This window comes from Myxine glutinosa, chromosome 1, assembly GCF_964187855.1.
Source record: "Myxine glutinosa chromosome 1, kmMyxGlut1.1, whole genome shotgun sequence".
Taxonomy (NCBI): domain Eukaryota; kingdom Metazoa; phylum Chordata; class Myxini; order Myxiniformes; family Myxinidae; genus Myxine; species Myxine glutinosa.
Window position 1 is genome coordinate 401,749,913 of NC_136261.1, and position 24,320 is coordinate 401,774,232.

The following is a 24,320-nucleotide window of genomic DNA, read 5'->3' on the forward strand; positions in this document are numbered from 1 at the left end:
CCTCCCCCCCCCTCTTCTCCCCTCCCCCCCTCCTCCCCTCCCCCCCTCCCCCCTCCTCCCTTCCCCCCCGTTCCCCTCCCCTCCCCTTCCCCCGCTCCTCCCCTCCCCCGCAATGCCGGGTACTTCTGCTAGTTACTCATAATTAAAAGCTAAAATCCTTTGCTTTTCAGATAAGAGTTAATTTTACCTTCAAAATTTTACCTCCCACTTAATTTTACCTTCAAAACCCACTCCTGCTACCACTGATCTGATCCTATCAGCCATAATACTTTGTACCTTTTGTTCGTTTCTACATATTCACTGAAAGTTTCTTCTTGATTTTTGATTAATTCAAACAATGATTCCTCCCAGAACTCCAGCAGAGATGCCGAGGACAGTTTGGAGGAGAAGCGGATGTTGGTGTGCGAATTGGTGAACGAATCTGTGGATCTGATGAAGAGTGAAATCAAAAAGAGGAAAATGGAGAAGCTTTCTCTTCTTGGGAAGCAGAGGGAGAAACTGGAGCAGCAGATGGAGAATTTACGTGAAGGAAAATCCACAATGGATAAAGCATTCCAGGAGCTGGAGGCCGTTTGTTTTCTGCAGGTGTGGTTTGCCATAAATGTATTACAAAAGTTGTAATGTTTAAAATATATTGTTTAGGGGGAGTCTGTCACTATTCCAGTATAAGCCTTGAGTTGAGGCCTTGTTACATGTCATGGCAGATGGTAAAAGGTGCAGTATATGACACAATGGTTCAAAAATGATTAATGAAATGGACAAGAAAGGTAAGTGAATGCATTTCCAGGTGTGTTTACGTCATCATGAAGTGAGATTTAGGTTTTATCACAATGAAGGTTTTGGATGAGAGTGAGTTCATGTCACGGTCTCCAAAGCACTGATACAGCACGACTACCTGGTCACTGTTGGGGGGTTTTAATGATTCCATTCAAGGATTTTATCCAAGGGATGCTCATGTGGACCCCCAAGTACGTGAACCTCCAATGCTTCAGTAACACTGAACACCTTGATCTTTTTAATGAAGATCTTTAAAATCATCATTTTATGCAAATTGAAGTACGTAATTGAACCCTGCATGGGGTATCGTGTTCTGTGAACTCTCTAGTATTTAATAAATAAAAACAAACGTTAACTCATTCAAATATCTTGATCTCATTCTTTGTTTACTTCTTTTTCAGGGTTCCACGGACCTGCTAAAAAGGTGACTGCTTTGGTGTCTGACATTATCAGCACATCCTGATGCTTTTAACCCAATCGTGTCTTAAACATTTAAAGATATTTGGAATCCTCACCTTGTAGAATTGTTTTCACTTCATAAAAAGATAGTCACAAAAATGTCAAACTTAGTCCCCATGATGTTTTTATGTCCTACTTTGAGTGGACCTGGAATACTCACTGTAGCTTGAAGGAAAGAAAGTTTATTCTAATTTTACCTTTTAAACCCACTCTTTATTTATATATTTATTAAAGATTTAGATCTAATATGTAAAGAAGGATTTTTTTTGTTTGTTTGTTTATGCATTCGGACCTGCAGGAACCAGTGTGGCCAAACTTTGCAAGGCCTCCTCTTTCATTCAGAGGAAGGTTCAGATACATTCAGATAAAAAATTGACCCCAGATAAAACCAGATTGGCATTGAGGCCTTGAGTATGTTGCTTAGGGTTAACCTAACCCTAACACAAAAATACTTGGACGACTTTGGTTTTTAAAATATTTAGTACTGAAGGAGCTGGGGCTCCCACGTCGATCGGAAGAATGGACGCGACAAAAAGCTGGAATTCATCCGAGTTGCTTTAATCAAACCAAACACTCAGGCACTCTGAAAAGCCCGTTTATCGGGCAGCAATATATATACATATTATCCCGGAGCGTTTGCCCAGGAAAGGCGAGAGGGGGCGTGGCCCAGCGTCCTGGCTGCGGCCTGGCAAGTTGAGGGCGAGCCTGCCCGGGCATGCCCGGGCATGCCCGGGCGTCCCGACCGAGGCCTGGCAAGTTGAGCGCGGGCCTGCCCGGGCGTCCTGGACGAGCCCGGCATGGTGATCGCTCCGCGTCCTTGATAGGTGCAAGGCGATTGTGAAAACCCAGCGGTAGCCGCTACACACGTCCCCCCAGAATCGTCTTGCACCGGCAGGGTCAATTTGAGGGGGGTCCTGATGACCCGGCCGAAGCGACCCCTGGCGGGTCGTGGGAGGGGGTCCGGTGTGGTGGTGGGCGGTCGAGTGGGGGGCACCGTGGACGGGGGGCGGCCTCGCCGCGGCAGAAGGGCCACCCGTGGTGGGTGGTCGACGTCCACGTGCGCCGGCTTGAGGCGGTCCACCGCAATCCGGTCCGACCTGCCGCCGATGTCGATGACGAACGACTTGTCGTCCCGTCGCAGCACCCGGAAGGGCCCGTCGTACGGCGGCCGGAGTCGCCCCCGATGTGCGTCGTGACGCACAAAAACATACTCCGCTGTGCGAAGTGCTGGGGGGACGTAGGACTGGGGGTCACCGTGGTGGGATGTTGGCACGGGGGCAAACCGTCGGGCGGCCTCCTGGAGGTCCGAGCGCTGGTGAGCTGCGGACCAGGGACTGGTAGCGTCGGGCACGAAGCGGTGATAAAAATTCACCATTCCCAGGAATTCCTGCAGGGCCTTTATGGTGCGGGGACGCGGGAACGTGGTGATGGCCTCGACCTTGGTTGGCAGCGGCACGGCCCCGTTCTTGGTGATGTGGTGGCCCAAAAAATCAACGGCCGTCGTGCCGAAGTGGCATTTGGCCGGGTTGACGATGAGGCCGTGCTCGCTGAGGCGCCCGAACAGTGTTCGGAGGTGGAGGAGGTGCTCGGCCCGGGACGTGCTGGCGACGAGGATGTCGTCCAGGTAAACGAAAAGGAACGGCAGGTCACGCAGCACGCCGTCCATCAAGCGCTGGAACGCCTGAGCCGCGTTCTTGAGACCAAACGGCATCCGCAAGAATTCGAATAAGCCGAACGGCGTGATGACTGCCGTTTTAGGGACGTCGGCCGCCCTGACAGGTACCTGGTGATATCCCCGTATGAGATCAATTTTCGAAAAAATGACCCGTCCCGCCAGACGGGCGGAGAAGTCTTGGATATGCGGGATCGGGTACCTGTCGGGGGTGGTAGCGTCATTGAGACGGCGGTAGTCGCCACACGGGCGCCATCCACCCCCCGGCTTTGGCACGATGTGCAGTGGCGAGGCCCACGCGCTATCGGAGCGCCGCACGATGCCGAGGTGCTCCAATGCGTCGAATTCGGCCTTCGCCATGGCGAGCTTGGCTGGGTCGAGGCGGCGGGCCCTGGCGTAGACCGGCGGGCCCGTGGTTGGTATGTGGTGCTCGATCCCATGCCGTACTGCGACGGCCGAAAACGTCGGCCGCGTGAGGGCCGGGAACTCCGTGAGCAGGCGAGCAAACTCGTTCGCCGCCGGGACGGCGCATGCCAGCTCGGTCGGCGCGGAGCTGCTCAATGTGCATACCAGGGAGCTGAAGGTTTCGGCATTGATTAAACGATGCCGTTGGACGTCCACCAGCAGTCCGTGTGTGCAGAGGAAGTCGGCGCCTAGCAGAGCCATGGGCACGTTTGCGGTTACAAACGTCCAAGCAAAGCGTTGGCCGCCTAAGCAGAGGGTGACGTTGCGCGGGCCGAAGGTGCAGATGGTCGATCCGTTGGCCGCAACCAAGGAGGGGCCGCAAACCGCGGATTGCCTGTCCTGGTCAGAGGCGGGTATGACGCTCAGTTGGGCGCCGGTGTCGCATAGGAAGCGCCGTCCGGACGCTTTATCCATGATGAACAGTAAGTTGCCCGTGTGGCCGGCGCTCATGGCTGGTAATGAACGCCGGCCCGGCCGTTTCCCGGCCTGCCGAAGTTGCACGGGGGTCGGCATGTCCGGGCCTTCTGTCCGAACCTGGCATGATAGTAACACCATGCTTGGTCAGGTGGAGGCCCCGGTCGTCGTGCTGGAGGTGGTCGGCTCGGTGTAGCGGCCGCCAATTGCGTCGGCAGTTCGGTCGTCGACCGTGCCGGGTGCTCGGGCGCCATGGGTGTTGCGTCGGACGGCGGTGGGTCCCATGTCGCCGCTGCGATGCGCTGTCCTGCGGCGGAGATCTTGTCGGCTTCTCTGGCAAGGGCCCGGGGATCTGTGATCGTCATGCTTGCCAGGGCGAGGCGTACCGGGTTAGGCAGCTGACGGAGGAACAGCTCCCGGAACAGGAATGCCGGAGAGTGCTCGCCGAGCAGTGAAAGCATGTAGTCCATTCGCTCGGAAGGGCGCGTGTCACCGAGCTCGGGCACGTCGAGCAGGCGCCGTGCGCGCTCCGCCGATGGGAGGGCGAAAGCGTCGAGGAGAAGCTTCTTAATCGCGCCGTATTTGTCAGCGGCTGGCGGGCTCTCGAGGAGGCTCAGGGCACGGGCCGCGGTGGCCGAACCGAGCGCTTGCTACCACATGGTGGAAGCGGGTGTCGTCGGCCGTGATGCCTCGCAGGGCGAACAGGGAATCCGCCTGTGCGAACCAAACCGCCGCGTGAGCCTCCCAGAAGGTAGGCAGTTTAAGGGCGACTGCCGTGTCCATGTCGGTAGGTCACCAATGAAGGAGCTGGGGCTCCCACGTCGATCGGAAGAATGGACGCGACAAAAAGCTGGAATTCATCCGAGTTGCTTTAATCAAACCAAACACTCAGGCACTCTGAAAAGCCCGTTTATCGGGCAGCAATATATATACATATTATCCCGGAGCGTTTGCCCAGGAAAGGCGAGAGGGGGCGTGGCCCAGCGTCCTGGCTGCGGCCTGGCAAGTTGAGCGCGGGCCTGCCCGGGCGTCCTGGACGAGCCCGGCATGGTGATCGCTCCGCGTCCTTGATAGGTGCAAGGCGATTGTGAAAACCCAGCGGTAGCCGCTACAGTACCACAAATGATACAACGATACCATTTCTTTTATATAATACAGAAAATCATAAAGTTTTCTTTATTTTCAGGTCTGGTGGTTTTTATGTAAAAGAAAATGGCGAGTACAAAGGAGAAAGATCAGTGTGTAATGGTTCATTGAGCCGAGATCCGACATGCAAGTTCAGCGTAATTTCCGTATAAGGTATGGAAGGAATCCGCCATCGTGGACCAGTATCAGAGAGAGGTACAAGAGGTTTAAGGAGATTGGAAGTTGTCAGAAATAGAAAAGTACCGGTTGACAAAGCACAAGTGTAACAGACATTGAACAAGTGCATGAATCATTTCAACAAGGTCCCAGAAAATCAATCCGGTGCACATTCAGAATACTGGGACTACCGACCACCACTGTACACAGGATTTTGCATAAAAGACTAAAGCTTTATGGCTACAAGGTGTGGATTCTGCAGGAACTCAAACCAAATGATGGACCCAAATGCAAGGTGTTCGCCTTGGAAATGCTCAGTCGCATAGAGGATGACGAAGATTCCCTGTAAACGGTCATGTTCAGACAAAGCTTGCTTTCGTATATGGGGGAAGGTTAACTGGCACAACATGAGGATCTGGGGCACTGAAAACCCCCACATGGTCATTGAACACATATGCCACAGTCCAAAGGTCAATGAGTGGTATGGCCTTCTCAATGACAACTTAGTGGGTCCGTTTTTCTTTGTGGAGGATACAGTTACCTCAACAATTTACATGAACATGTAGGAAGGATTCACCTTCCCACAGATTGAAGACCTAAAACCCAATATCATTTTTCAACAGGAAGTGCTCCCCCTCATTGGTCCTTGGTCATTTGTGCCACCCTGAATGAAAATTTTTCTTGTTGCTAGATTGGCTGAGACGGACCAACCTCCTTGCCCCCACGATCAACACACATAACCCCCTTAATTTTTTTATTTTGGGGTTTCTCAAAGATATCATCTGCAACACCAAGGTGGCAAACCTTCTCAGATCACAGCTGCATCACACTGGTGGACACAAGCATGGTGAGCCGAACATGGCAAGAACTCGTGTACCGCCTTGATGTCCTGCACGCGACAAACATTTGATTTGAAACAAGCATTTGACAAACATTTGAAACATTTCAAACATTGAAGTGTATTGATGAAGTGCACAAAACTTTAAGTTTCTGGATCATATAAACCAAAGAGCATCGTTGTATTATTGGTGGTTCTAGACATATTGTCGTGTCATTCCCTGTAGTGAACACTGCAGGGCGACAGATGACCAAACGAGCTTTAACTCCGAGGCGTATACCCAACTATGGCAGCAGTGATACGCGCAGGGGTGGAGGGCAGCGAGGTCCTTACCTGCAAAGATTTCACTGGGCATCCTCGAACCCAAAAACAATTAAACGAGCCAGACAAATCAACAACACAACAAAGAAATGCAATAATAAACAAGAAAAAGAGCAATCAGAGATTGCAAACCCTCGCCAGGATGTATTGTCAGTGGTTTTTAAAGCTTTTGTGTTAAAACAAGTATGGCTGCCGAACCACATGACCGATGCCATCATCATTATTTTTTTCGAAACTAATTTATTCCTAGATTATGCTCAAGAAATTTCATCTTGATCGGATGAAGTTTTGTACTTGTAGAATTATGACGTCATAATGGAGGCACCTATGACATCATTATTACCTTCTCCTCTGGTGAGGGTAATAAAGGTTAAATAAAAATAATGCAGACAGAACAAACCGAATGGTAAAACCAACTAATTCCTAAATGAGGTACCCTCCATACGGACTCGTATACAACACAAGGGAGAAATAAATAAAATATAAGGTGGTGTGGTGAGTGGGCCAGTACTCAGCTCTGGTCTCCTAAAACCATCCTCGAACCCTGGCGGTCGTTGAACGGATCCCGAGGCCCTGCGCGGGAAAAACGCCCAATGGCGCGAACTGGCGCCGCAGCCAGCCGGTCCTGCACCCTCGTCTCTCAGGCGCGTCCAGCATGAAGTGCAACACGATCACGTCCTCCTCTGTCGGCGACCAGGCACAAAGAGACAAAGAGGGCGAGAGATCTAGAGAGACCGCCCGCTGACCCAGCCAGAACCCCATGAGAGAGCCAAAGAATACGTCCGCTTGCACGAAGCCCATGACAATGTGCTTCTGCTACAGACTTGGATATCAATCCAAACTTCACCCGGATCTTTGTTGGCCCTCCACTGATCAAGCTGTCTGACAAGGCCATTGAAGATCTCTCAACTGATCAACACTATGGCTATAAAATTGTCTGTGCAATCAGGGATGGAGTGCTTCCTGCAAGGCTGGCTCTAGTGGAGATTGGACCAGTAAACCACAGCCGCTGGCTCACCACAGCGAACAGACTTCTCAGGCCCTGGGTGTCAAAGCATGGACTGAAAGGAAAGAACCGGAAGAATCTGCAATTCATTGTGGAATTCATCATTGGAGTGTATTATCCATTTTGGTTCAACGTGAAAGTCAAGCACTCCTGGATCGAAGGGCCTAGGCACATCTTGTTTCAGCTGGACTGCCTCAAGTCCCAGAGGAAGGAGGTGCTGGACCTTGTGATGCCGACTGTGAGAAGATCTGCTTGGTATGCCCACAGTGAAGCCATCCTCCAAACACTGCTGTGCTCTGAGGATCAGAAGGAGAGGACTGAGGGGGTGGAGAGAATCCTGACCATCAGGGGAGAGGGGGACCCAGACATTCAGCTGGGGGACTCCTCTGTCAGGACCAGAAAGACACCTGACATCAACTGTGATGCTTCCAGCATAGGTAACTTGATCAGCTGGTCAGAAGGTGTGTCAGAGCCACCTCTCACCTGCTCCCTAAGCACCTCGGAGGTGAAGAACTTCATCAACACCCCCATGGAGGTGCTCAACTGGCCTTGCCACACACAAAGCATTGAGAGGGTTGTTAAAATGGTGACTGAGGCTTCTGCTAAGTACTTCTCACAGGAAAAGAGGGATGGAGGCATCAGGGCTCAGGAGACCAGCAGGAGGCTGATGTCCAAGAATGAGTCAAAGCAGGACTTGCGCAACCTGGTAAAGTTCAAGAAGTAAGGAGATTGATCTTTGTAATTGTAACCAGTGATATACATGCAGTTCACCTCTTAATAAATATGTACATTTGATTTGGCTGTGTCAATATGAATGATTTCCCATATATCTTTTAATATCTTATAAGGGGTTCGAAAGGGTAAAATTGGCAACTTAGAAATACAAATTGATGTAGGTTAGAGTTATCCTATCCAAAAAATAAACTCATATTTGAATTCCCCATAAAAAAAACACATAATATAGACAGCCCTCATGTTAGGATTTCCTTCAGATTCATTTTGGCACCTGAGTATGACCCGCCCTACCATGACATGGACAGAGCATAACTGCAACCACCTGTGATCAGCCGGGGACAGTAATGAGAGCAAGATAGCAGTCGCTTTGCCTTTTTCCCCTCGTGCTGGAATGTCCTCTCTGATGTCACCCGCGCTCCAATCACTGTGCGCCGTTGCTTCAGTCCATGGCCATAATCAATCATTCCTTTCGGGGTGGGGCCTCACGGCCCTTATTGATGCCCCTTGAGATGACTCGGCCAGGTGGCGTCGGTGGTAGTGTTCGGATCCGGTTGGTGATCGCTTTATTTAATTTAGGCACTGATCGCATGGCTGGTGGTGTAAGTGTCATAAGGAACGAAGGGAAAACTACAGAGGCAATTTACACACTGGGAAAGTTACCTTATACCCTAACTAATTCGCATAGCTCCACCCCACATATGTAGACACATAAACGACCTTAGATGGACATCCGGCCCTGACTTAAATACATCGAGGTGTCTACATGGCATACAGAGCATGCTAATCTATACAATTCTACCTGGACTAAGGTATTTCATTACCTACCCCCATACACATAACAATATTAACAACCAAAGTTGTCCTCGTCTTTTTGGAACACCCCATATTATTTTAACAATATTCTCTCTTCCAAGAATTTCTTAAACTGATGTTTTTCCTTTTTATTCCAAGGCTCGAGACCATGTCAGACTTTAAATCTGTGAAGAGGACACCACTCCCAGTTCTGGATTTCTCGAAGGAGGAGAAATACTCGGATGGACTCATCACACTCAGTAAGAACTTGCTGGAGAAGATACAGAGTGAGTGACACAAACTGGATATTTTATAAAGAAAATAATAAGGGAACACAAAACGTGACACAAATATGGAAGAGAAACAGGAAGAGTAAATTATAGAAAAGGAACAAATGGCAATGTTTTTTGTGTATACCAAATCATGCCTCAGGAAAAGTGAGGTTAAAGATGGCAAAAGTTGTGGTCCTTAAATGGTCTCTGTGGTCCTTAAAAACATATTTATTCCAATTTTAGCAAATATCACATTTTTTGGCGAAGCGAAGCAGGCGTATAATAATATTTTGGGTGATAACACAGAGATGGCCGAGAGTTATGCACTGCTATCACTTTGTTTTCATATCTAGGGACATATATCTTGCTAAAAATCACAATGAGCCTTACTCCATCTGTATGGTACCGACCGGTCAAATTTGGGGGTCTGGCTCATAGCCTAACAGGTGGATGTAACGAGCAAGGTAACCAACGAACAGGAGAAAACTAATGATGGGCGGGGAGGAAATGTCCTCACCTGAAACCACGAGGTTTCATGAACTTGAAGTTCCTGGAAGGAAAATTTGGATTTAATCGTCTCCGGAAAGAAATTATATTAGAGATGGTTGGAGATCTAAGTGAGCAGAGTGATCAAGAATGGAGGAAATGGGAAATAACAGAGGGTCCAGCAACCTCTGCAATGTGAGAGCAGCAGGTCTTGTTCTTTGGTCTTGTCATGTGAGATGATCATAATATTCATAGTTTTAGATTCCACCTGTTCCAGGAGAGCAGATGTGAAGTGGAGGTGCAAGCCCATGGTGTCGAGCATTACTCCATTGTGCTACGGACAAAGCTGTGTTGGTTGTGAGTAGTTTTAATTACCCTGAGCACGTGGAGCGAAAAGTGGGGTTAGGGAATTGATCTGATCATTACTGATAGCAGGACGAAGCCGCTGTGCACAAAATGTCGGAGCTGCAGGAAAGCAGCTAGGATGAGCCTCGGGTAGTTTTTTTTGAAGAGGTTGGGTTTGGAACCTCCCTTGTCCCTGGCGTCCATTACCCTTCCCACAAAATGGCGACGCCTGAGACTCCGACGCATGGAGCGGGTGCGATGTCCAACCAGGTCTTGTTACAAATATTGATGGAAATTAATGGAATGAAGGTAAAAATGGGTGAAGAAACGGATGAATTGAAGGGACAAATGAATGCACTAAAGGTTATCTATCTATAATTCCAGTAATCTCTGTGTGTTTGTTTGTACGTTTGTACGTTTGTACGTTTGTACGTTTGTTTGTTTGTCTGTGACCGCTGTTTCTCGACAACCACGGGTCCGATATACTTTAAACTTGCCAGGTATATTGCTGGGGACCCGAGGATGTGCCTTTTCAAGGTTTGAAATTAATCGGACAAGTACTTACCGAGCTATGGCGATTTAGCCGTTCGCCGTTCGCTTTGGCGTTGCGAATGGACCAAACCATTGCATGTAAATAGAGGGGGGGGGGGTTCTGTGGTCGTTGCGAATGGACCAAACCATTCATGTAAATAGAGGGGGGGGGGGGGGGTTCTGTGGTCGTTACTGCCACGTGGTTTCAAAGTTTTTTTTTGTTGTTGTTGTTTGCACGCATGTTTTTTTGCACCCACGTACGGGCACGCCCTAGGATGTTTACACACACACACCCCTACACAAATTTTTTTTTTTTTTTTTTTTTGGCAAGGAACGGGCACCCACGTACGGGCACGTCCTAGCTTATATATAGTACGGGCATGCCCTAGTATTAATAAAAACTAGAGTGACTCGGCGCTCCATGCGCCTCACCACACGTCGTTTCAGAGGGGTAGGCATCTTTGACCATTTCGGTGTCTTTTGGGTTTCATGGTGTTTTGGGTCCTCAGGGCCATTTGGGTCGTCAGGGTCTTTTGGATCCTCTGGGCCTTTAAGGGTATTTTGGGTCTTTGAGGTGTTTTGGGTCTTCAGGTTCTTTTGGGTCTTTGGTGTCTTCAGAGGCTTTTGGGTCTTAAGGGTCTTCGGTGTCTTTTGGGTCTTCAGGGGCTTTTGGGTCTTAAGGTTCTTTTGGTTCTTCTTGGTCTTTAAGGGTCTTTGAGTCTTTTTTGGTTTTTGGGGTCTTTTGAGTCTTTGGGGTATTTTTGGTCTTTGGGGTCTTTTTGGTCTTTGGGGTCTTTTTGTTCTTCAGGGTCTTTTTGGTCTTCGGGGTCTTTTGGGTCTTCAGGTCTTCAGGGTCTTTTTGGTCTTCAGGGTCTTTTTGGTCTTCAGGGTCTTTTTGGTCTTCGGGGTCTTTTTGGTCTTCGGGGTCTTTTTGGTCTTAGGGGTGTTTTGGATTTTTGGGGTGTTTTGGGTCTTCGGGGTGTTTTGGGTCTTCGGGGTGTTTTGGGTCTTCGGGGTGTTTTGGGTCTTCGGGGTGTTTTGGGTCTTCGGGGTGTTTTGGGTCTTCGGGGTGTTTTGGGTCTTCGGGGTGTTTTGGGTCTTTGGATATTCAGGGTCTTTTTGAGCCTCAGGGCCTTGAAGGGTATTTTAGGGTCTTTGGGGCTCTTCAGGGTATTTTGGGTCTTCAGGGGTCTTGGTGGTCTGAAGGGTCTTGGGGGAATGAATGGGTCATTAAAGATCTGAGGGGTCTCAGCAGTCTTAACGCAATTAAGAGGGTGGTAAATTTATTTGAAGAAAAAGAAGACGTTTTCGTCGCATATAAACATACATGGAGACGTACATAACCATATACGTTTGCTCTATTACCTATAATAAGATATAATAAGATAGAGAACAAATGAATGAAATAAAGGAGAAAGTAAAAAGGAAATGGGGGCACAGGAGAGGAAATGTTTTTTTGGAAATGGCCTGGGTGAACATCACGCTGGTGTGGATGTTACTTTGCTCCGGTGGAAAGAGACCGTCCACGTGACGAGCAAGGTAGAGGTTGCAGAGGGGGATATGTTAAGCTTCGTGGTGTGTGAAGCCACCTCCGTGCTGTGCGGCTCTGCGTTCACGGGTGCGCGGTTGGACCCGTCGGGGCTTCTTCTGGCACGTCCGGGACTGACGGTGGACAACGCGGCTCCGGCTCCGGGGTGCGTGCAAGTAACCGAACTTGAGTCGGAGAGCAGGGTGTCGGACGGAGCCTGCGGTGTGTGTAGCGGCAGGCGAGCCTGGGCAGGATGAGAGCGGGGCTGTGTCCGCCGCCATGGATGAGCAGGGGCCGGCGGTAGTCGTGTTGGTTTCAGGGGTGTTCGGGATGGGCCCTGTCGGGGTCGACTCGGGGCCCGGGGTCTTCGACTCGCCACGCATGGGGCGTGTGTTTGCAACCACCGGTCAGCGGGTAAGAAGGAAAAAGCTAAACTGTCGGGCACTTAGAAAGAGACAGGCCATTGTGGGCCGGTGTCAGTGCGAGCCCCGATTGGGAATTGTGTTTACACGCAGTTGTTCGTGTTATGTAACTTTAGTTCCCGTCCGAATTTGCTAGATTTAAAAGCAGTCGTATTTCGCATCATTTTCATCGGAAGCGTGCAAGGAATTTTACTGCAGCGGCTGCGATGGAACTTACGTTCTTACGATTATTTATTTGCATACAAAGTCGAGGGTCATGTAAGAGCAACACATAACACACAAAGACATGGGAAGCACATCGACAGTAGAGAAAAGGGACAGTGAGTGATAGATCTGTGGAAGGGAGAAGGCTGGGGCGGGAGGGGCAGAGACAGGATACTAGGACTTTCAGGAAAGAAATACAGAATTTGAAAAAGGTGGTTTTGGGGTGTATTAACGTGGATAGAAAAGATCAGAGTTTTGTATGGGGGAACAGCCCCATACAGATGGTGGTGAACAGCTGTTTTAAAAATCTGGAGGGAGGAGTGGGATTTTGTTGGCAGTTTCACCAGAAGAGGGATGCTGGCAGATCTTGTGCGACCTGTAGGAATATTTGGGGGACAGAGCACAGACAGAGCAGGGGAGCTAGGCCGGAGAGGAGTCTATAGAAGACAGAAAGACCACTATCCTGCCTGCCGTGAGAGAGTGAAAGGCCCTCAGAGTTAGCTTCATCGCGGGAGATTCCAATGATTCTCAAAGCTTTGGTTTCTACGGCATGAAGCTGAACTAGGTGTGAGGCAGGAGCTCCAGCCCAGAGGGGAGAGCAGTATTCCATCAAGCTGTGGATGAAAGCTTTGCATGTGGTGAGTAGCTCAGGTGTGCCAAGGAAGGACTTCGCACGACGGAGGATGCCCAGTCGGCGACTGGCTTTGGAGGCCAGCTTGGAAATGTGGTTTTCCCAGGAAAGATCATGGCAGATAGTGAGACCCAAAAGCTTGAGCGACAGAACTTCTTGGAGAGGATAGTTGAGAAAGTAGATGGGAGGGTTTTCCAGTTGGTCATTTCGGAGAGACATAATGAGAGTGTGAGATTTGTCAGGTTTGAAAGACATGTTCCACTTGTTTGACCAGTCTGTGATTTTAACCAAGTCTACAGAGAGTGAAGAGATCTGAGGGTTGAGATGTGGAGCGGCAGAGAGTGGAGTCATCAGCAAAGAGATAGAGAGGATTTCAGATGAAAAATGATGATTTTAGAAGTTTGACCTTAAGTTGACCTTTGACCTTTTGACCTTAAAATAGTTGGTTTCCCAATTCAGTGATGCACTATTGTATTGCTGTTTAATTTTCAAGTCAATCGGATGAAAAATGACAATTTTAGAAAATTTATCTTTGACCTCAAAATCAATAGGCCTCTTCCTAATGACCAACTCTACCATCTGGTGAAGTTTCATAAAGATCGGTTTAAAATTGTAACCTGTATATGATTGACAGACAAACAAACACTGACAGACAGACAGAATAACGCACAAGGCCATAAAAATACCAATGTATTTTTTAAATCTTTGATTTTGCAAGTTAAAAAGAGGACTGTTTTAAAAAAAGGAATCGGACGGGCAATTTATGCATCATCACCTTCGCCACCGAAGGTCGATGCAGGTTATGTTTTCACCCCTGTCTGTTTGTTACTTGGCCAAAAAAAATCGAAAATTTGTCCCAAAAATTTTTTTTCATTTTTTTTTGTGGACAAGTATGTTGATCACTTTGATTTGTATGTTTTTTGTCTGTCCGCTCACTTATACTTGCCTACAGGTCACAATGTTAAACCGAGCTTCACGAAGCTTCACCAAATGGTAGAGTTCGTGGTCTGACAAAATCCTATATATTTTTGAGGTCAAAAGGTCAAAAGGTCAACATAGGCCAAAGATCAACCACTTCTTTTCAAATTTCCAAAATCCTCAATTTTCATCCGATTGATTTGAAATTTGAAGAGGATTTTCATATCAAGTCACTGAATTCAACCAACAACTATTTTTGAGGTCAACATAGGTCAAAAGGTCAACATAGGCCAAGAGGTCAGCAAACTTTTCAAATTTCTAAAATCCTCAATTTTCATCCGATTCACTTGACATTTGAATCTGATTAACATATTAGCTAAATTAATTCAACCACCAACTATTTTTGAGATCAACATAGGCCAAAAGGCCAACAAACCTTTCAAATTTCTAAAATCCTCAATTTTCATCCGATTCACTTGACATTTGAATCTGATTAACATATTAGCTAAATTAATTCAACCACCAACTATTTTTGAGATCAACATAGGCCAAGAGGTCAGCAAACTTTTCAAATTTCTAAAATCCTCAATTTTCATCCGATTCACTTGACATTTGAATCTGATTAACATATTAGCTAAATTAATTCAACCACCAACTATTTTTGAGATCAACATAGGCCAAAAGGCCAACAAACCTTTCAAATTTCTAAAATCCTCAATATTGTCGCGCAGATCCTTCGGTTAATACCGTAGGACCACGGATGGCCCAAATGGACTTAAATGGAGGCGACGATCAATGTGGATTCGACTATAAAAGCGCGGGAGGAAGAAGGAAGAGGAAGAAGTGGCAAGCGCTTACCTGATGCCCCGACGGCAGCTCCTGATGCTGGAGGAAATTAACTCAAACGGGAATCCGGGGTAAAATGTACAAAAATAACAGGTTTATTCTGCGGAACCAGATACAAAGAAACGCGACGATAAAACCTAATTCTAAATTGGGACGTCCCCACACAGACTTCAAATACAAGACAAAGGAAGAATGAATAAAAGAAATGTCTCGTCGTGTACTGGTGAATGCGAGCTTATCTGTCTGGCAGAGTAGCGTCGTCTGGAAGTGACGGCTCCAAGCGCACAAGCCCGCCGTGGCTCCAATGTCGGTGGGAAGCAAGCCTCAATGCGCCCCTCGTCGGTCGCACACGAGGTCCCGTTCACTCACAGCACTGAGCCTCGCTCCCAGCACCAAAAGCACCATGAAGATTCAAAAGCACCAAAAGCACCACTAAGATTCAAAAGCACCACAAAGATTCAGGGACGACGCCATTGACCACCAGGGTGGAACGCAGGGAAGAAGAACCAGCCAAGCCGATCACCGAACACACAAAGCACAAGCACCGAACCCAGGACGAAGAGCCTCAAACGCAGAGCTGTCTCACGAATCAAGAGCGAAGAGCGATCTCCAAGAGTCCAGCGCAGAGAGAGCCAAAAAGCCCGCGAGCGAGACGTTTTGTCACTCGCCCTGTGATGTCAATTCTGGTGCTTTCCCAATCCGTTCTGCCCTTCTTTGCGATCTTTTTGCGCCTTCCCACGTCACCCCCGCTCTTCCTCTAATCGACAGCCTCCTTCTTAGTCGTGGTTTGGCGCCCTCTGCCCTGATTGGCCGAATGTTCGCACCTTCCGCCTTTAGCTCTTTCACGAGCCTCGATTCAGTATACAAAAAAACCCAAAAAAAAACAAACCAATCACACGTTCCCTGAACGTGGTTATAGCCTGCCTTGCACGATGTTTGACGCCCACGCCGGCGTTGTATGCGGCCGCTTCCTGCTTGTCTTTCCGGTGCGTCTTTTTGTAAGGGAGGGGATTTAATTAATGTGTGCACTAAGGCACAGTATGCACACACAATGTGTGCACACACAATGTGTGCACACCTATCTAAGTGTCTAAATGAGTGTGTTGCCATAATGGACACTGGATTGGTGACAGAGGGAACGACAAACAAAGGAATTTTATTCATAATCCCTGTACTAATTAGCATGCCATGCCTCCCTCACGGCGGGGACACAGATACGACTTATACCGACATCCGGGCTACACATAGAACTTATTACAGGTAGATTCCCTATCATGACAGTCGAGTACCTACCTATGCAGATCTACCTGGCTCTAGATATTCCTCTACCCCCCTGACATAACAATATTCATCCGATTGACTTGAAATTTTAATAGGATTTTCATCAGTTAACTGAATTCAACCACCAAATATTTTTGAGATCAACATAGGTCACAAGGTCATCATAGACCAAAGGTCAACCACTTTTTTACTAATTTCTGAAATCCTCAATTTTCATCTGATTGACTTGAAATTTGAATAGGATTTTCATATCAGTGAACTGAATTCAACCACCAACTATTTTTGAGATCAACATAGGTCACAAGGTCAACATAGACCAAAGGCCAACCACTTTTCTCAGATTTCTAAAATCCTCAATTTTCATCCGATTGACTTGAAATCTGAGTAGGATTTTCAAATCAGGTCACTGAAACCAACCACCAACTATTTTTGAGGTCATAAGGATGCTCTACTGAGTGCCATTTTACTTTGCTCTCTTTTGTCAAGTGTCGCTCTATGAGTGATTTTTCATTTATCTGTCTGTTTGTGAACAGGATATCTCAAAAAGTTGTGGACGGATTCAAACGAAACTAGTGGTGTGGAGGCAGAAAATAAATAAATTAGATTGTTAAATCATGTTTTTCAATGGAAAGAGAATTTATGAACATGTAAGGCAGTATGGAGCCCTATAAATCATGTGATTTGCATAGCATCATAGGTAGACTCAAAGAGCAATGTTGAACTTATGTTGATGCTCAAAGTTAAACCCTGGTTGCAATGCCAGCTATGCACCAAGGGAAAAGCAGAAGTTAAGATTCCTAGTTGACCAGAACAACTGGTGTCTTGTCTGGTGAACAAAAACCTCACCCTTGAAAACTGCTGAAGTTTGTGGTTCTAAATGTCAGCTCGGCGTGTGCGCCTGCTTTTAAATTGTTACTTCCTCATTTCTTTTTAACTATATAAGAAACTGTTGGAAACTGGAATTTTAGAGTGGTTCATGGTATTGAGTTCTGTGTATTATTCGCCATTTGCATATGTTAATAAATGTTAAATGAATGATTCAACCAGACTGGTTTAACTTGAGTGAGGTTCGAGTTTTTCCACCACAGTGGAGAGGTGTGGTGTGTGACAAGGACGAATCGATTCGATTTTGGTGAAGATCCGAATCCGGATCCAGATATGAGAATTTTTATATACGAGATCTGGATGAGTTCCTAGATTCGTATGATGTTCAATTCAGTTGTTTGTGTTTTCTTCTGGATTCAAAGTTCATAGGAACTTGAGTTCTTCCTCTGGTTCCAGTGAAGAACGAAAGATTCATTCTATCTTGTGGAGAAAACGAATTGACGATCACTCGATTTTAGTACATTAGAGGGAAGTGTAAGAACAATGTTGTGAAATTTCCTTAATGAATCAATGAAAATTAAATTGTATTTTAATACAAAATGGAGGTTCCATTACTCCTTCCTCATGTTTGTTATATTGTACACCGCACCTTTCCTATGCCATCTCCAGGCATTGCAAATCGTCATTGCTGGGCACCGAAGGGGGCTCGGCAATGACGCACGCTGAAAGGGAGTACTCAGTTTTCACTCTCGTTGTTTGTTTGTTTGTTGTACACCTCACCTTTCCTATGCCATCTCCAGGCATTGCAAATCGTCATTGCTGGGCACCGAAGGGGGCTCGGCAATGACGCACGCTGAAAGGGAGTACTCAGTTTTCACTCTCGTTGTTTTCTTGTTTTCTTGTTTGTTTGTCCGGGCGATATCTCAGCCATCCTTTGAGCTAGGAAGCTGAAATTTCGGCACAGTAGTGAGCAAGTCCTTTGTCAAAAACTGTATTTTTTGTTTTTTGATTAATCAATAAATTGAGGAGTTATTTAATTATTAGCGATTAATTAAGTACATATTTAATTAATCTAATTTCCTTTCTCTTCTGACCATTAACTCAGGCACCTTTTGAGTTAGGAAGCTGATATTTGGACATGCCAATGACCAGGTGATTTGGCTGCAAAGGCTATTTTTGATTTATTAATTAATCAATTAATCAATTAATCGATTAATTATTTAATTATTCGATTAATGACTAAAAAATTTTTTGTTTGCTTTAAGTTACAGATTCTGATGAAATGGTGGTGGTTTATGTGTTCTCTGACCGAATTGATTAATAATTTAATTTTTTAATGATTATTATTTATTTATTTTCATTATTAATCATTTATTTATTTTCTTTCTCATTTGGCCAATATCTCAGGCACCTTTTGAGCTGGGAAGCTAATATTTGGACATGAGTGACCAAGTGATGTGGCTATCAAGGATATTTTTGATTTATTGATCAATCAATTAATCAATTAATCGATTAATTATTTAATTATTCAATTAATTACTAAAAAATATATTTTTTTTTTCAGTTACAGATTCTGATGAAATGGTGGTGGTTTATGTGTTCTGTGACCGAATTGATTAATAATTTAATTTTTTCATGATTATTATTTTTTAATTTTCATTATTAATCATTTATTAATTTTCTTTCTCATTTGGCCAATATCTCAGGCACCTTTTGAGCTGGGAAGCTAATATTTGGACATGACAGTGACCAAGTGATGTGGCTATCAAGGATATTTTTGATTTATTGATTAATCATTTAATCGATTAATTATTTATTGATTAATCGATTAATTATTTATTGAGTAATCAATTAATTATTAAATTTTTTATTAATGCCTTATTTAATTACATTTCTAAAAGATACATCTTCGGATGAAGCACTAGTGGTTTAGTTATGCTATTAGCCAATTGATTATGAAAATATTTTGTGATAATCTTTTATTGATTTTAATTATACAATTAATCAATCAATTACTGTACACCTCTCCCTCCCAATGCAGCCTCAATGAGCTGCACTGCGGTATTGCCGGGCGCCGGAGGCGGCCCGGCAATGCCGGGCTGTAGGATATTTAATTATTTGGCATGGGGGCGGTGTACTTTGAATGTATGTGTACTTGTTTAGATATTTGGTTAAAAGATAAAAAAAAATCTTCATAAACATAAAAACAATAGAATTTCACATCTTGTAATTTTTGTTCATCTTTAATCATTTTCACAGAAGGACTGGTGGAGCATCCGGAGAAGGTTGATCTGGATCAGAAGAACTTGAGAAATCTTTGTAAGTGAAGGGAAATGGGGAGGGGGTTCTTCTTCTTCCCTCCATTCTTCAGATTATTTCAAATTCCATATTTCCTCCTTTTCATTCTTTTCTTTATCTTCTATTTCATTTCCCTCTTTGTATTTTGCCTCCACTCTATTCCACTTAGTTATTTTCCAAGTCTGTTTGCCATCACAAGACACAAATGTTGTTTTATTGAACCAGGAGGAGGGCATAGTCCAAACTTGTGTCTACTGATTAAAGCCTTTTTTTAACCCCCACTCCCTCCTGCCCTCCTCTCCCATCTATCTCTATCTCTCCCCCTCTCTCTCACCCCCTCTCCCTCTCACTAACAATTTAATTGGAACAAGACCTTTCTTGACAATGACTAGTTTGTTCTATGAACAAAATTCCGGTATAAATTTCTCATTCATCCCAGATAATTTACAATCAAGAAATAACTTGTAAAATATTTCTTGATCTCTCACATAAACATCTTACATCAACAAACATTGTGGAATCATATATCTATAATAATAAAAGTGTGTGTGTGTGTGTGTGTGTGTGTGTGTGTGTGTTTGGTTGTTACCTTCATTTGCAGGTTTCAGGAGGTGGAACGGGGGGTGGGGGACGGGGGATGTGGGTAACATAGGCAATGTGGCCGCGGGGGCATGGGGGGCTGCTGGGAAGGCATAAATGTTCTCCATAAATGTGTCGTGGCAGAGTGGCACCTAGAGAGGAGCGCCATCTGGTGGTGGTGGCAGATGGTTATTACAATTTCCCTCCACCCGGGCAACGCTGAAGTTAAAGCACTCCTTGCATTGGGTAAATTTGTCCTCCTTCCCCTCCCCTTCCCTCCCCCCCCCCCCCCCCCCGAAGCAAAGCGATGAGTAGGCTCTTCTAGTATAAGAAATAAGTTCCATCGACCCTGTGTTTATAGTTCCAGCATGTTGGTTCAAGCTGTGAATTTCAAACTCTACGTGAAACTTCTTATTCAAACTCGGAAGACATTACAGAGAAACTCAGCCATGATTCTTCTTCTTCCAAAGAAATGGCGTAAACAAAGCATTAGCCCTTCTTCTGCTTCTTCTTCTTCTTCTTCTTCTTCTTCAAAGCATGATGGAGAAACCCAGTTCTCCTGAGATTGCCAAACATCAACATAAAAACAACAAATTTTATTATTCTCTGCGTTTGTGGCAACATACATCGCAACATACAACAACATACAATATATATCAACATACATCACCCAGATCTTCTTCAATGTCATGAGAAATTATTTTTTCAAACTCAGGAAAATGTTACGGAGAAACAATCTGCTACTGATAATTCTTCTTCTTCTTCAAACAGATAGCACACATGCCTGTGTTGGGGCCTGCGGTGATGTGCGATGCCTTGGCCCGTGCCTCACCTGCTATAAATGTCTTATTTCCCCCTTTTTGTGCGCTCTGCTTTCATTATATTAATATAATTATAATTCATATACCAATAAAAAATATACATGTAAAAAAACCAATGTCGAGTGCTAACGCCACTTGGTTTCCATGGTGATATGGTGGCTCTGGATTAAGGCAACAAATCTAGAGAATTAAAGTAACAAATCTAGAGGATTAAAGTAACAAAGGGTTTGAATCCCGACCGAGCTCTAAACTGCCCTCCCGGTGTTTCACAGGCAGGGTTATCACCTGGTGTTGGCCTAATGGTTAGGGTGGTGGGCTTGGGATCCTAAGGTCCTGACTTCGAATCCTGTTGAATTAACCCCACGTGGGGTTGACTCAGCCTGTCATCCTTCCGAGGTTGGCAAAATGAGCACCAGATAACTGGTTAAAGAGAGGCATTGCATTGCATCAGCGGCAGATGCGCCAATGAAAATGATGCAACCAGCCGGGTGGCTCCACACGATCCACCCAAACACACGGACAGAGGATTCGCCGTCCCAAAACCTCCATTCTCCCTCCCCTCTTCCTCCCATCTCTCTCCTCCGTCTACGCTCTCCTGCTTTCCCTCCTTCCCTTCCCTCCTCCCCTCCTCTCTTCATATTCCCGGCAGGAATCGACTTCGTGTTACGCCAGGTACCTTTGCTAGTAAATAAATAATCCAAAGATCCATCATGGAGATGGAAAGGTGTGTTAAAACTTTAAATAAATAAATAATGTAAGTTGGTGATCGTAAAGTAAATAAATAAATAATTAAATTTGTTGGCAGTGAAGTAAATAAATAAATAATTGAACTTGTTGGTGGTGAAGTAAATAAATAAATAATTTAATTTGTTGGTGGTGAAGTAAATAAATAAATAAATAATTGAAGTTGTTGATGGTGAAGTAAATAGATAAATAAATTTATTTGTTGGTAGTGAAGCAAATAAATAAATAATTTAAGTTGTTGGTGGTGATGTAAATAAATAAATAATTGAACTTGTTGGTGGTGAAGTAAATAAATAAAAACAATTGTTGTAATAAAAGCTTTTGTGATAAATGTGATTCCAAAAGTTTATAAAAAGAGATCAATGTGTTTGTGTTTCTGTCCATTTGTCTGACAATGTCCACGATCCTGTGTCATGTCTGCAGATGGACGGACCCTGAGGCTGGACCCAAACTCTGCAAATCGATGGATCAAGATCTCCCGGAGCCTCAGGACGGCGACTCGAACCTGGACCGAAAATCCATACCCGAAACATCTTGATCGGTTTGATGTTTGGAAACACGTTGTTTCCTCTGAGAGTTTCTCCTCAGGTCGTCATTACTGGGAGGTCTTTGTGAGTTCAAGTCGTCGGTGCGACATCGGAATCTGTTTAAACGCCATGGGGAGAAAAGGGTTTGGGAGCGGGAGTGGTTTGGGAATGAATCCCGAGTCTTGGTGTTTAGAAAAACATTATAGCAAATACTCCGCACATCACAACGATGAAAAGACCACCCTGTCCGTGCAGGGGGATCCTGAACGGTTTGGGTTCTTCTTGGATTGCGAGGCGGGAGAGTTGACGTGTTTCGGGGATTCGCGGGTCCTGCACGTGTTCAGGGGGAACTTCATGGACCCAGTTAAACCCGCTTTTGGGGTTTATGATTTTGATGGTGATTCCGTTCATTTCGTGAAATAAACTTTCATCACGAACTGATCCGGTCATTTTGGGTTCCAATGAATAAAATCATTTGCTTGTTCATGACGATTTGATTCGTGATTGGTGTTTATATAATAACTAGCGTGGCTCAGCTCGCTACGCTCGCCTCACCGCACGTCGTTGCTGCAGAGGCACGGGCTTGTTTAAACTGAGGATAATGACCTGACAAGAACTTGAGTTGCTGTATTGTCATGATTTAAACCAATCATAACACAAACATTTCTTTTGTACAAATTTATTTGTAATATTGATGATATTAATTATTTGTAATTTATTTGTAAATCAAAAAAGGTCCATGTAGTGTAAAGCTCTAACATCTAAATGGTCAATGGTCGAAGCTGTCTAATTGGTCTGAAGGGTGTAAGGTGTCTAAATCATGTTAAGGTCTAAGGGGTCGAAAGGGACTTAAGGGGTGTAGAGGCTTAAAGGGTATAAAAGGTTGGAAGGGTGAAGGGATCTGAAGGTGTCTAAAGTATTGAAAGGGTCTTAAAGGTAAAAGTGTCTTGAAGATCTTGAGGGTTTTCAGGATCTTTGGGTTTAATGTTTTTTTTTTTGTATACAAGATCGAGGCTCGTGTAAGAGCGAACATTAATCACAAAAAAACAAATGGACATGTAAAACATAAAATAAAGGGAGCGGGAGACAAGATGGGGAGAGAGGGGGAAGCACACAAGTACAACATTTGCGAGCAGGGACATCGGGAGATCTGTAGGAGGGAGAGGGCTTGGGGGGAGGAGGCGTGGGAAGTGGGTGGGGATGGGAGAGGTAACAAAAACGCATGGACACTGCCAGGACTTCCAGGAAAGAAGTCGGTATTTCAAAAATGTGGATCTGGGGTGAATTAACGGGGGTAGAAAAGATCAAGGTTTTTGGAAGGGGGAAGATAAGAGATGGTGGTGAACAGCTGTTTTAAATACCTGGAGGGAGGAGCGGGATTAAAGAGAGTGAGGGAGTTTGTTCCAGAGGCGAGAGAAAAGAGGAATGAAGGAGTGAAGGTGAGCAGAGAGTGTTGATTTTGGCAGTATTACCATAAGAGGGTTGCTGGCAGATCTTGTGCGACCTCTAGAAATATTTGGGGGACAGAGCACAGACAGAATTGGGGGAGCTATGCCGGAGAGGAGTCGGTAGAAGACAGAAAGACCACCAACCTGCCTGCGGTGAGTGAGTGAAAGGCCCTCGGAGTTAGCTTCATCACGGGAGATTCCAATGATTCTGAAAGCTTTGGTTTTAACAGCGTGAAGCCGACATAGGTGTATGGCAGGAGCACCAGCCCAGAGTGGAGAACAGTATTCCATTGAGCTGCGGATGAAAGCCTTGTATGTGTTGATGAGCTCAGGTGTGCCAAGGAAGGAATTCGCACGACGGAGGATGCCCAGTTGGCGACTGGCTTTGGAGGCCAGCTTGGAAATGTGGTTTTCGCAGGAAGGATCATGGCAGATAGCGAGAGCCAAAAGCTTGAGTGAAAGAACTTCGTGGAGAGGATTGTTGAGAAAGTAGATGGGAGGGTTGTCCTTACGGTCTTTGCAGAGAGACATAGTGAGAGTGTGAGATTTGTTAGGATTGAAAGACATGTTCCACTTCTTTGACCAGTCTGTGATTTTGTCCAGATCTGCAGAGAGTGAGGAGGCTGCAGATTGCCGATGTGAGGAATGAGGTATGGAGTGGCAGAGAGTGGAGTCATCAGCAAAGAGAAAGAGAGAATTTTCCAGAGAGTTGGAGAGATCATTGATGAAGACCAGAAAAAGCACAGGGCCCAGAACACTGCCTTGGGAAACTTGGGGAACTCCAGCCTGAACAGGAAGGGGAGATGAGAGAAATCCATTCAGGGCCACACGGT

The 24,320-nt window shown here is 45.6% G+C and overlaps 1 protein-coding gene across 5 annotated transcripts in view; it reads left to right on the forward strand.

Moving 5' to 3' along the window:
* The window catches only part of LOC137419700 (E3 ubiquitin/ISG15 ligase TRIM25-like), a 64,952-nt gene extending 42,429 nt beyond the window's left edge, over window positions 1-22,523 (forward strand). For 3 of the 5 annotated variants that reach the window (XM_078770389.1, XM_078770390.1, XM_078770393.1), the window contains 5 exons: window positions 352-585; window positions 1,179-1,201; window positions 8,941-9,068; window positions 19,330-19,389; window positions 21,936-22,523. In XM_078770389.1, coding sequence (XP_078626515.1) covers window positions 352-585; window positions 1,179-1,201; window positions 8,941-9,068; window positions 19,330-19,389; window positions 21,936-22,462 — 972 coding nt within the window. In that variant the 3' untranslated portion in view covers window positions 22,463-22,523. The remainder of the gene's footprint in view (window positions 1-351; window positions 586-1,178; window positions 1,202-8,940; window positions 9,069-19,329; window positions 19,390-21,935) is intronic. The other 2 variants (XM_078770391.1, XM_078770392.1) reach the window with 1 other exon arrangement.
* The last annotated feature ends 1,797 nt before the right edge of the window (window positions 22,524-24,320 follow it).